The sequence below is a fragment of the Rhamphochromis longiceps genome, linkage group LG10 (assembly GCF_057381845.1).
Source record: "Rhamphochromis longiceps isolate RC_006_pf linkage group LG10, R_longiceps_female_GT1.1, whole genome shotgun sequence".
Lineage (NCBI taxonomy): Eukaryota > Metazoa > Chordata > Actinopteri > Cichliformes > Cichlidae > Rhamphochromis > Rhamphochromis longiceps.
The window spans coordinates 4,475,958-4,488,318 of record NC_140566.1 but is presented as its reverse complement, the minus strand read 5'-3'; the positions used below and the strand labels follow the sequence as shown (position 1 = coordinate 4,488,318).

At 39.7% G+C, this 12,361-nt stretch overlaps 1 protein-coding gene across 1 annotated transcript; it reads left to right on the top strand.

Moving 5' to 3' along the window:
• The first annotated feature begins 1,656 nt into the window (after positions 1-1,656).
• On the top strand, positions 1,657-9,658 carry ppp1r14aa (protein phosphatase 1, regulatory (inhibitor) subunit 14Aa). Its single transcript, XM_085419930.1, has 4 exons — positions 1,657-1,938; positions 4,666-4,746; positions 4,984-5,016; positions 9,382-9,658. Exons 1-4 carry the CDS (start codon positions 1,702-1,704, stop codon positions 9,562-9,564), a joined length of 534 nt encoding a protein of 177 aa, XP_085276056.1. The 5' UTR covers positions 1,657-1,701; the 3' UTR covers positions 9,565-9,658.
• Positions 9,659-12,361: the final 2,703 nt, after the last annotated feature.

Here is a 12,361-nt window from a genome sequence, read left to right as displayed (position 1 = left end):
CTTACTGTAGCTATGATGACAGACTCATGATGCACTGAATGCCTCCCCTTAACCCCCTATTTCTCTCCCAATGCATTCATATATGCCACTAATGGGAATTATTAATTTGCCAATTTCCTAAATTGTGGGGGAAAATATCTGCTCCTCCCTTTTAAAAGGGCGTTCTTGCTCCTAATAGCTGTCATGTGTTTGCTCATAGGGGATGATCGCTGGAGTTCTTACTCTAATGTTGAAGGGTCTTTACCAAACAGTATAAACTGCCTTGAGACAACTGCAAAATAAAACAAAAAATACATTAATTTCTATCTTCTAATCAGACATTCGGCTGTGCTGAAATACAGCAAAGAGGTTCATTCAACTGCTGCAGTAATCCATATTAGAAATGCTCAGCTGAGTAAAGAGAAATTATAGTTCATCCAGTCTTCAAGAATGTTTAAAGTGTCAGTTGCACCTACAATAATAACCACCAAACGCTGTGATGAAACTTCTCCAGATCTCCAACAATTCCCTTTGATACTAAACAAAAGTGGATTGGAGTCACTAGCCTGAGAAATCAACAGTTAACAGCAGCTCAGATCAGAGCTCAGCTCAGTGCTTTGCAGCCATGTCTCAGAATCAGGTGTTTATCAGGCTTTCAAAGAAAATAAACCACTGATGAGGTTCACCAACAAGATGAGAACAAAGAATCATGGACATTTGGCCAGAAGATATTTGAACTTGGTCTGATAAATCTAAATATGAGATGCTTGATTCCAGCTGCCATGTCATTGTGGCAGAGAGAGGCTGACAGATGGTATGTTCCCTAAGGGTTGAAGGGGGGGTGCATTCCCTCTTTTATGGCTTCTAGACCAAGAATATTGAGTGGTGAATAAGATCCAATCACCACTACAACCACCCAACCTTAACCCATTTGTCAAGCTGTGAAAGGTAATGGAAAATGAGTATAGTTGTAAGAAAGAAAGTTTTACTATGTGTTATTGGGAAGATTCCTAAACAAAGTACACTCTTGGTGCTTCCACAGAATTTAAAGGGTAAGTAGCAGCTCAGTGCTTCTCAATCAAATCTTCTTCTTCTTCTTCTCATGGCTCATCCCATTAGGAGTCACTCCAGCACTTTTTCCTATGCTCTTTTTATGTAAGTGTACTTTCCAAGCACATAGTGTTAGATAGTAAACACTTACTAACATTCTATTTAAATGCACACCGATGGATGCATCCGCGTAACGCAGCGTAAAAAGATTAGTTGTTGAAGAGAAAGGACCCACTCCTTTCAGAGGTCTCGCTAAGTGCCTGAGGTGGTGGTAGGTGTGCATGCCATGTGCCCCCCGTGAACGCTTACACACGTTGCGCCTGTGACATCATGAGCTTAAGTGACGCAATCGGTTAACCAGGCACAGCTGAATAATTAGAAAGTGAAAATATCTCTTCTTTTATTTTCATGTATTTATTTATTCTTTTCTTGTTTTTATTAAAGGTTTTACAGAATGGTTCAGTGACTTGCTCTATGTTCCAGAGAAGCCAAAGATTCAATTCAATTCAGTTTTTATCAAATCACAAAAACATCTCTCATTTCTTTTCTAAATGTACTTGTATATTGTTCACATGTTGAAATAAATTACCAATCAATCAATCAATCAATCTCAAGAGGAACAAGGAAAAAAAAAGGTGGGAGCTGTGTCGCCTCCCAGCTCCTCTCCCGTCCATGCGCGTCAAAAAGGCGAGAAACCAGCCCGACCAGTCCACAGCAGAGATGGCAGCAGAGATGGCAGCCGAGTGGACAGACGCAGCGCTCGAAGAAAACGCCGGCGAAGAGTGCAGTCGTAGCATCCCGAAGAGACATGCCCGGGTTACGGTGAAGTACAACAGGAAGGAGCTGCAGCGACGCCTCGACGTAGAGAAGTGGATCGACGAGAGCCTGGATAGACTGTACGCGGGGCAGGTGGGTGTCTCTGAGAGAAGTGAACTGATTTAGGATACTGCACAGTACTGTCTGCGTGTCCAACACGTTTAAAAGCTTTCGAGTTGAGAAGAAGTTGAAATGCGAAATGGAAAATATTATATTTAAACAAGAATGTTGCGTGAAGACACTTTCCTGAGAGTCATCTTCAGGTCTCTGTTGATTTATGAGGTGTTTAGGGAATGAGGGGTGGGGCACTATGTTGTCCTTACAAGGCCAAACATCCTGTAGATGTGAGATCTGCTGCTGTTCCTGTCTCACAAATCTGTATTTGTCTTGGAGCTTTCTGCCTTACATGGGCAGTGTGGAACTGGGAGAAAAGGAAGAGGGGGTAGGAGGGAGAATGCTGGTTTTATGTCCCAGGAGGGGGTAAACACTACATCTGGGAAGCAGCTGACAAGATGTTAGAATCCCTCAACAGGAGTTTCAGGGAAAGTTTCTTGTTTTTGGACTTAAGAGTTATAATGAAAGTCTGGTTTGATTTTTAAAATGGCAGAATTCAGATGGTTACAATGATAAGTCATCTCTCCAAATAAAAAGGAGCGAACATACCAATTTTCTCATCATCCCCATACCCAGAAGATTCTGAGTGAGACAAATGCTTTTTTTTTGTAAAATGGTCCTTTACAGTGAACCGACCTTACTCAACCAAGTATGATTATGCAACATAAGGTCATGTCACACTCAAGAACAGCATTTCATTGTTTTCAAAAATAAAACAAGCCTAAAAACAGGAGTTGCTGTTATAGTGCATAGAGTTGCAGTCCTATAAGTGCCAGGGGCCTGATCACAAAGGCAGTGCAGTGCACTGGTGTGCATGGGTGGGTGGACTGGCCCTTCACTCAGCTTGTACAATGGCTGTTTGTTCAAACAGAACACGTCACTCTTACTGTAGCCTATTACATGAACACTGTTAACATTCGGTCCCCACAGCCTAAACAATGCAATTAATGTTTGCAGGCTGAATGTAAATATTCCAGCTACTATTAAAGCTTAAAGTACTATTTGGACATGGAGGTTAAATGTTTCAGGAAGTCTTTTTAACTTAGTGACTGTTAAAATGGACATTTGCACATGGCTGAATCTCTTTTCTCAGCATAAAGGTAGCCTACCTTTAGAACTTGGGTATTCAGAAAGTCCCTGTAAGTATGCATACTGTGTATGTGCTGACTAACAGACATCTGGTAAGAATATTACTGTAAAGTTGTGCAAAAGTTGTTTTGTGTGATCAGTTTATCCTGGGATGAAACTTTTTTTTTATTTTAAGCTCAGTCTTGAGGGTGTGAGGACTCTCTGAATGGTGTGGTGTGTATGAAGATGTTTTAGACCATCATATTAGAAAATGTTCATCCAAATGGTGAAAGTCCCCATCCAATGGTGACTTTCTGTTAGATTTAATTTTAATTTATCAGCTGTTTGTGTTCCAAAAATTATCATTCCCAGGGAGTGAATCCTCTCCTAATCTCAGCCTATTCCTTTTTATGGTTTTTATTAGCCAGTTGAAGTGGAAGAGTTGAGACAGGCTCTAGGTGGTAGGGAAGAGTTACCAGATAACTGGGAAAGTACAGCTGACGTGTTGAAGTATTTGCTGTATCGTCTGGACAAATGAAAGAAGACCAGGAGACTCAGCAGTGGAATGAGCAAGTACACAAAAATATTCAAAGGAGGAAGCTGGCACAGAAAAATTGAGATCGGTACATAGATGAAGAAAGTGGATTGGGGTAGGCTAGACATACAGCAAAGACAGACGAAGTAAAAGAAAAGGCTTATAGTGAGCTTATGCTAGCTTGGACACTGAAGGAGAGAAGGACTTGCACTAGCTTGGCAGAGGGCTTGAACTGGAAAGGATGTGCAGCAGGTCAGGGTGATCAAGGATAGACATGAAAATGTACTAATTAATAAAGAGTGCTGAGAAAATGAAATAACTACTTTAAAGAACTTACGAATGAAGAAAGTAGTAATAGTAACTACAGACAGATAAAGCTGGTGGTTGGTTTGCAGTAGTGATTGCCAGTTTGACGGATGTGTTTTGTTCACATGATCATAGTTACTTTGGATCCACTGACAACTGAAAGGACAAAGTCTTAAGTTATGAGTTAGTACCTGCTCCAAAAGGCACCGACAACACAAACACAGTAAAGATCCAGTGTAATGACTTAAAGTAGTAGATAAGGTCTAATCTGAGGCAGATTTAAACCAGCTCCAGCTGCCTATTTCTGGCCACCTGGCAATCAAAGCGGCCACCCCCCAAACTTTTGTATCCAAGTGAATTTCATTCAAAATAATTATGAAGGGGGAAACTATCCACAGAAGCTGAAACAGTTCTTTGTACCAAGCTGTAAACATGCTTTTTAGTGCTATAAAGCTGGGCATATTAATATGTGATTCTATGGGGAATGACTAACTCTTGAACCCAGCTTCAGTTGCTATCTAGACAAACAGCAGTCTTTGAAACCTCCGCATTGGCCTAGTTTTTCAACGCCATAGGTTGCCCCTTAAACAAAGAAACAGATGAACAAAGCATTTAAAGCTGAGTGCATGCCAACTGCAGGAAAACGGACGATACTTGATTTTTCAACTGATAACAAAATCAGTATTGTAGCATGCATCTGTCACATTCTTGTGACGTGTGTATGCCTTCTACGATGACTCGCTGAAGCGTTCCACATGTGTGTTTTCATTACTTCCATGTCCATGTGTTGCCCTCAGGAGAGTGACATGCCAGAGGAGGTTAACATTGACGATTTGCTCGACCTTCCGAATGAAGAGGAGCGTGTCAAAAAGTTGCAGGTAAAGAAATTTACAAATTAAATTGTATACAGGTTGCTACGTTCTCATTAGGTATAGATATGTCCACATAACAATAATAATGGAAAATAGTAGTTAGAAATCAGCAAAACAGAGTCAAAACGATAAGTTTGATAAGTCAAATCATCTTCATACAAACATTTTTTATTTATTTATTTTTTTTATACAGTTGTGTGAACTTAAGGTTTGTTTTAACACTGTCCTTTTTTTAAAAAACAGGAACTTCTTCAAAAGTGCAGAAGCAGCACAGAGGTAAGTTAAAACTGCAAGTTGCATTTACAAGCACTGATGCAAACATGCACGTGAGCTAAACTAAAGCTACAGTCCGTCTTTCTTCCTGCGGTCCTTCCACATTCCTCAGCAACAGCTCTTTTTTTTTTTTTTTTTTTTTCCAGTTCAGTGATTGAAACAATGAGGCTCTCTGGAACAAACAGAGTCAGTGTAGGAGCTGCATTTTCATTTTTTTTGTTTATTTTTTATTTTTTTAACTCAGACTTAATTTATTAGACTTTTTGGATATGGATTAGATTAAACTGATTCACTTTTATCCAAGCACTGAAACATTTTTTTCTTCCCTTCTATATCCTCTCCTCACCATGGACTATATGCCCTAAAAAGTAAAGTTTTCAGTACGACTTCAATAAACACTTTCCTAATGAGTTGATGATCTCAGTTGTTAGCATTTAGTCACTGATGATCTCATTTAAAGAAAAATAGATGTTGAAGCAGAGTATTGTTTTGGCAGTGGATGCCTTTGTGCCTGACAAGATCGACAAAGATTAACATGGGGGCAGCCGAAATGCTGTTGAGGCTTCAAAATGTTAGTCCATAACTCGGTTAATGGTTTCACGGTTGCTGCATCCATCTTTTCTGTACAGTCTGCACTACTAACAGTGGAAGGGACAAAAACCACACTCCTGTTTGTGCAGAAATCGATTGCAAAGTTTATCTTAAATAAACGTGAGCAGTCCAAGTCTAAAGTTTCCATGCTGGACAGCTGTGGATGGATGTGACGTTTGCATCGGTGATGACTGAAGCAAGCACACATACAATATTCAACAGTCAGTGCACGTATGACTAGGTGAATATTGTTTTAAAATAGGTTCAATTAATGAAGGTAATGAATGAATGTAAAACACCTGCAACAGCTACAGCTGATACTAACACAGAGATTTAGTACTTCTGATGAATGTTTATGAATGTTCATAGTAAACAAATGTGGACAGGGAGTATTTCTACATGGCAGGGGCATCTGGTTTTTTCACCTGCACGTAGACTGTTACATAACACAATATATCTGGGTATTGCATGTCTCAACAAACTATAGGGCTCAAGTAGCTAAAGCAGCGAAAAGCTTAACCAAGTGTAATGCTAAACATAAAATTAAAGGCATCACGATCACATGCTACCAACAACTCACAAATCACAACAACAGTGTCCTCAAGGTGCTTTATATTGTAAGGTAAAGACCCAACAATAATACAGGAGAACCTCAACAATGTGATAACCCCCTATGACCAAGTGCTTTGGCAACCGTGAAAAGAAAAATATCCAGTTTAACAGGAAGAAACCGCAGACACACTCAGTCATAGGGAGGGACGGCCATCTGCTTCGACCGCTTGGAGGAGACTCTAGAAACTAGAGTATTGGGGTGATAATATTACTGGCCTGATTATTTAAGACCTTGTATGTGAAGAGCAGGATTTTGAATTCAATTCTGGATTTAACAGGAAGCCAATGAAGGGAACCCAATATAGGAGTAATATGTTCTCTCTTTCTAGGGCCTGTCAGGACTCTTGCTGCAGCATTTTGGATTAACTGAAGGCTTTTCAGTGAGTTTTTAGGACTTCCTGATAATGACTTCCAGCCTGAAGTAATAAATGAATGAACTAGGCTTTCTATCATCACTCGGCAACAGGATATTTCAGATTTTAGAGATATTATGCAAATGGAGGAAAGCAGTCCTACATGTTTGTTTAATATGTGCATTGAAGGACATATCCTGTTAAAAACCACTCGGGTTCCTCACAGCGTTACTGGAGGCCAAGGTAATGCCATCCAGGGTAAGAATCTGCTTAGATACCATATTTCTAAGATTTTCAGGGCCGAGTACAATAACCTCAGTTTTATCTGAATTAAGAAGCAGAAAGTTAGCGGCCATCCAGGTCTTTGTCTTTAAGACATTCCTGCAGTTTAACTAATTGGTGTGTGTTATCTGGCTTCATGGACAGATAGAGCTGGGTGTCATCTGCATAGCAGTGAAAATGTGCACTATGTCTTCTAATGATGCTGCCTAAGGGAAGCATGTATAATGTAAACAGAATTGGTCCTAGCACTGAACCCTGTGGAACTCCATAATTAACCTCAGTGTGTGAAGAGGACTCTCCATTTACATGCACAAACTGGAGTCTATTAGATAGATATGATACAAACCACTGCAGTGCAGTACCTGTAATACCTACAGCATGTTCTAATCGCTCTAATAGGATATTATGGTCGACAGTATCGAATGCTGCACTGAGGTCTAGCAGGACAAGCACAGAGATGAGTCCACTGTCAGAGGCCATAAGAAGATCATTTGTAACCTTCACTAAAGCTGTTTCTGTGCTGTGATGAGCTCTGAAACCTGACTGAAACTCTTCAAATAAACCTCTGCAGATGATCTGTTAGCTGTTTGACAACTACTCTTTCAAGGATGTTTGATATGAAAGGAAGGTTGGAGATTGGCATGTAATTAGTGAAGACTGCTGGTAACAGTTTAACAACTACCAGGTTGAAGGCCTGTGGTACATAGCTGGTTATTAGAGATTGAAACATTAATTAATGGCAGCACTTCTTTATGCAGGTTTGTAGAAACGGGGTCTAAAAGACACGTTGATGGCTTGGAGAAAATTATTACTGAAGTTGACTTCCTCAGGCTTTACTCAACAGAGCTTTGAGTTTTTGTCAGCCTGGCTACGGTGCTGAAAAGAAACCTGGTATTGTTCTTACTTTCATCAGTCAGTGATGAATAATAAGTAGCTCTAGCTTTACAGAGGACTTAAAAAAATATAGCAACAATTTATTTTTCAAGGTTAAATGATGATCTTCTAAATTACTGAGGCACCATTTCCTCTCCAGCTTACAAGTTGTCTGCTTTAAGGTTCGCATTTAAGAATTATACTGGTGAGTCAAGTACCTCTGGTTTGAGGCTTTCTTTTTTTTAGATGAGCTACAGTATCCAGAGTCGTGTGCAGTGAAGAAATAAGATTATTAACAACATAATCGACTTCTATGTTGGTAGTTCCTGTAGCTGCTCTGTATTGTGTTGGTGTATAGCAGGGGTGGGGGAACTCCAGGCCTCAAGTGTCGGTGTCCTGCAGGTTTTAGATATCGCCCTGGGCCAACACACCTGAATCTAATGACATAGTCATTAGCAGGCCTCTGGAGAACTTCAAGACATGTTGAGGAGGTCATGTAGCCATTTAAATCAGCTGTTTTCGATCAAGGACACATCTAAAACCTGCAGGACACTGGGCCTTGAGGCCTGGAGTTCCCCTACCCCTGGCATATGACATTGAAGAATATAACAGTAGCTGTAGCACTTTCAGAAAGATATCTGCTGTGATGACATGTATTCCCCATTTTTTTTTTCTTTTTTTTTTTTAAGAAAAAGATGATGACTCTGTGTTTAAACCTCTATACACATGGACTAGACCTTACTTTGACCATTTAAACTTTTATCTAACTCCAGATTAAGTAGTTACTCATGAGGACATTTACACCACATCACAACATGGAGGGGGGGGGGGACCTCCCTCGTCGCAGCCTTGAGGTCATTCTCCCGGGACTCTGGTGCTCTTCGAGACATTCTTCCATCTATGGACATATGAACACTGAATACTCTTAAACAAGAATGTGTGGAAAAATGATTAAACGCTACATTTGGTTCTGCTTCGTGCCTCACAACAATTAATTGTTATCAAATAAGAAGCTGTTTGTTTTTTTTTTTTGATTGTCTGATAAGGGCTGCAGGGTTGTAATAGTAGATTCAGATGCTTCCAGATGGTTCCACATATAAAGTATGTTGCAACCGACACAACTATGGTCTCCTATAAATAAAATCTATAAAAAAACAAACCCTAAATATCTGATTAAAAAAGTTCCCATCTTTAATGTATTACCAATCTCGCGTATCTAATCAGGGCTACAACTGGCAAAGGCATAACTGAGTTCCTGAAGAGGTTGCAGTTGTTACACAGTACATACGTGTAATTATATTGAGCTCATTGTAACTTCATTTTACTTTCTAGTTATATTAAATTCTACTATTGTCCAGTGTTGCTTCAGTCAGTGAGCCATAAGGAGGTGCTATTACTGTCATCTTTTATTTTAAACAAAAAAAGACCAAAGTAAACTGCAGTAAGCCTGAGTGCTGTGGGTAGGATTAACCCCATTGTCAATCGATTTGATTCAAATTCCATTTTTGTTTAGTTTTTTGTTTGTTTTGTGGGCAGAGTCATGGAATACTTTTTAAATACTAGATCTTGTGTATTATAGACAGAAATGATTAGATTTAGGTTGTGCTGTTAAGTGTGAAAGATCTCTTAACGGACTGGGTTTCTGTTTCACCCTCAGACCTTCATCAAGGAGCTGGTGGTCAAGCTACAAGGAGTTCACAGGAAGGATGAGCTGCAGAGTGAAGGCATCGAGCATCCTGTCATCTGTCATGGCCACTATCGCCATGAGCCTTATCACTTCAACAACCCACAGCACCACCACCACTTTCACCACAACCAAGAGCAAAATCAGACCCTCTGATGGCCCAATAAACATGTGCGTGCGCGCGCACACACACACACACACACACACACACACACACACACACACACACACACACACACACACACACACACACACACACACACAGATACTATTGTGAAATGAAGTCAGTCGTCCTGGATTACAGAAGGCAAAGTCGGTGAAGCATTGGATACATTGTTGAAAACAACAACAAAATTATTAAATATAGATTTCTCTTGAAGTCCCTCTGTATCTCACTCAATTTTAAAACCCAATACAGTATTCATAAAGGAAAATATAGATTAGCTTCTTGGCTCACTCTGAAGCCCACATTGACCCAGCGGCACCACCGAAGCTCACTTGCTCACAGCTCTGGTTTCAGCTCACAGCCAACAAACGTTGGTTCAAAAAGGAGATGTACATGTTGAGAGAGAGAGTGACTTTCAGACAGAAGAAGCTTTGCTTTGCCCCCTATTTTTGGTCTTTATGTCTAGCCAGTTCTATATGTCCCTTAACGTCGTACTATACCTTAAAACACAAACAAACATGTAGGTTTACTTGACTGGAAAAACAAAACAAAACACCGCTTAACTTGTACTCTTTGTCACTTTCCTTACGTAAATATAGTTGGTGTCAGAAACTGTTGTGGTAACGGATGAATGTATATGAAGGAAAACAGGACTGACAGCAGATTTTGAAGTGACATCCAAGGGTGGCTTCTAGGTCAACAAATTCACTGTGTGAACAGAACTGTGTCACAGAGCACATGAACATGGGTTTAGAAATAACACCGCTCAATCACATGCACATACGTGTGACTTATTTAACAGCTGGTAAATTCCAGTGGTTATTTATTGTCATGATTACAGAAAAAGGATAAGGATCTAACATACTGGTATGATGTAACACTGGAAATAATCCTGTTGCATTGCTTATCCACTGTAGCTTTTTAATATTTCATTGTTATTCATATTGTGTTTGAGTTTTGGTGTTGCTACGTTGTGAGTTATGTCGATATATTCACTAAATTGTAGTTGTGCAAAATAACCGAAGTCTCCTGAAGAAATGTCTAATAAAATAATTTTGCTCAGTTATAATGTTTGTTTTCAGGAGGAGGTTGCACTAATCCGCTGAGATGTGTAGTCTAATATACAGCTGGATGTGGGACACATAAGTTCAATGGTGAATTATGAACTTTAAAAAAAAACAGCTTGTGTCAAAGGCCACAACATTCCTCAACCAGGACTACTAAAGCTCACCAGCTGCTTGGGGAAATATAATTTGCAGTTTGTGCTGCAGTCCCTACTGAAGGGCAGTATTTCAAAAGTAGAGGAACTATGTGGGTGAGGCTTGCAGTAAATAACATTTTGACAGGAGGCAGAAAAACATAGACCACTGTGGAAACACAGGCAGTCATTAACTTGAAGAAACCCTTGGACTAATACTTCTGGAAGTAAACTTAATTTCAGGGAGAGTAAGGGTGGCCACTTACTCCTTTTCCCAGTGTTTATACTGTTTATCTGGACGTAGGATTTCCAGTGGGAGGAACGTTTCATCCAAGTGACTTCTTCAGGCTCAGAAGAAAGACATGCCATTTTAAAAAGAGTCCAGTGAGCTCATAGATCATTTCTATGAGAGCTTTGGGAATTGACAAAAAGCCCTGATCAGAAGAACCGAGGCCCCTGCTGGTGACATGGCTGCAAAAGTTTGCTTGTGTAGGTGGGTGGGTTATCCAGAGCCCTAAAAATGAACACCAGACCTTGGAATTGAATCTAAACGGGGAGCCAGTGCAGTGAGATCAGCATAGGTTTGACATGAGGATGTCTGGAGGCTCTGGTATGGAGTCTTGTAGCAGTATTCGATACAAATTCTAGCTAGGTGAAGCGAGATGACATACCAATCTCCATCTCCGCAAATAAAAGATCTCTTTAAGCAATGTAAGATAATTCAGCTGTAGGATGTGTTTATTTGTACTCATAGAGGCACTGCAAATATGTTACGATGTTAATGTATACACTAACGTGTGACATTTACCTGGTGCCCCAGCAGGGGTCTTTTGTGTGGCGAACATCCTGGCTCATCCTGACCTTTGTGGGAACATATTCATCACAGCAAGAATTCGGCCTCAAACTGAGAGCCTGCTGGCTCTGTTTGTATATTTAACACATTTTAGGAAACACACATTTAAACTGTATTGACCTTTTGACCTTTTAATGGTTTCAAAGACTCCAGCTGACTGGACTCATTTTACTATTATAAATGCACATTCTATGACTCTAAACATACCCACTAAAACTACAATCTGGTGAAGCTGTTAACAACTTTTAGACATCTGAAAGTTGTGAATGATTAATGAATGCTAGCGACTGGGCTCATCTTTAACAAGCTGTTGTGTTTGTAATCAAATCAAAAGGAATCTTGATAATTGAAGTTCAACATATTCACCACTACATCTTTATGAGCTTTTTGGAACACAACATATTCATATCATATTAGCCATGCGTCCTTGGAAATAGCACATTATAAAAACATATCTGAAACGTGACATTGACGACACAGTCGTTTTCATGTCACTTATGATACACTGTGTGTATCTTTTCAGTGGCTGACAAAGCTGTTACTTTTATCTTATTTGCTCTAAAATTTAGATGTTTTAGAGCAAAACCTCTTTAGGTTTGAAGTTTTATGAGTGCATTTAATCAAATTTGTATTTATATTTGACCTAGGTTACATTAAATTGTACTTTGTGTTTGCAGCATAGTTGATTTCAGCTACCAGCCTAGCCTATTGTAAAGAAAACAAGTCAATGCTGGAC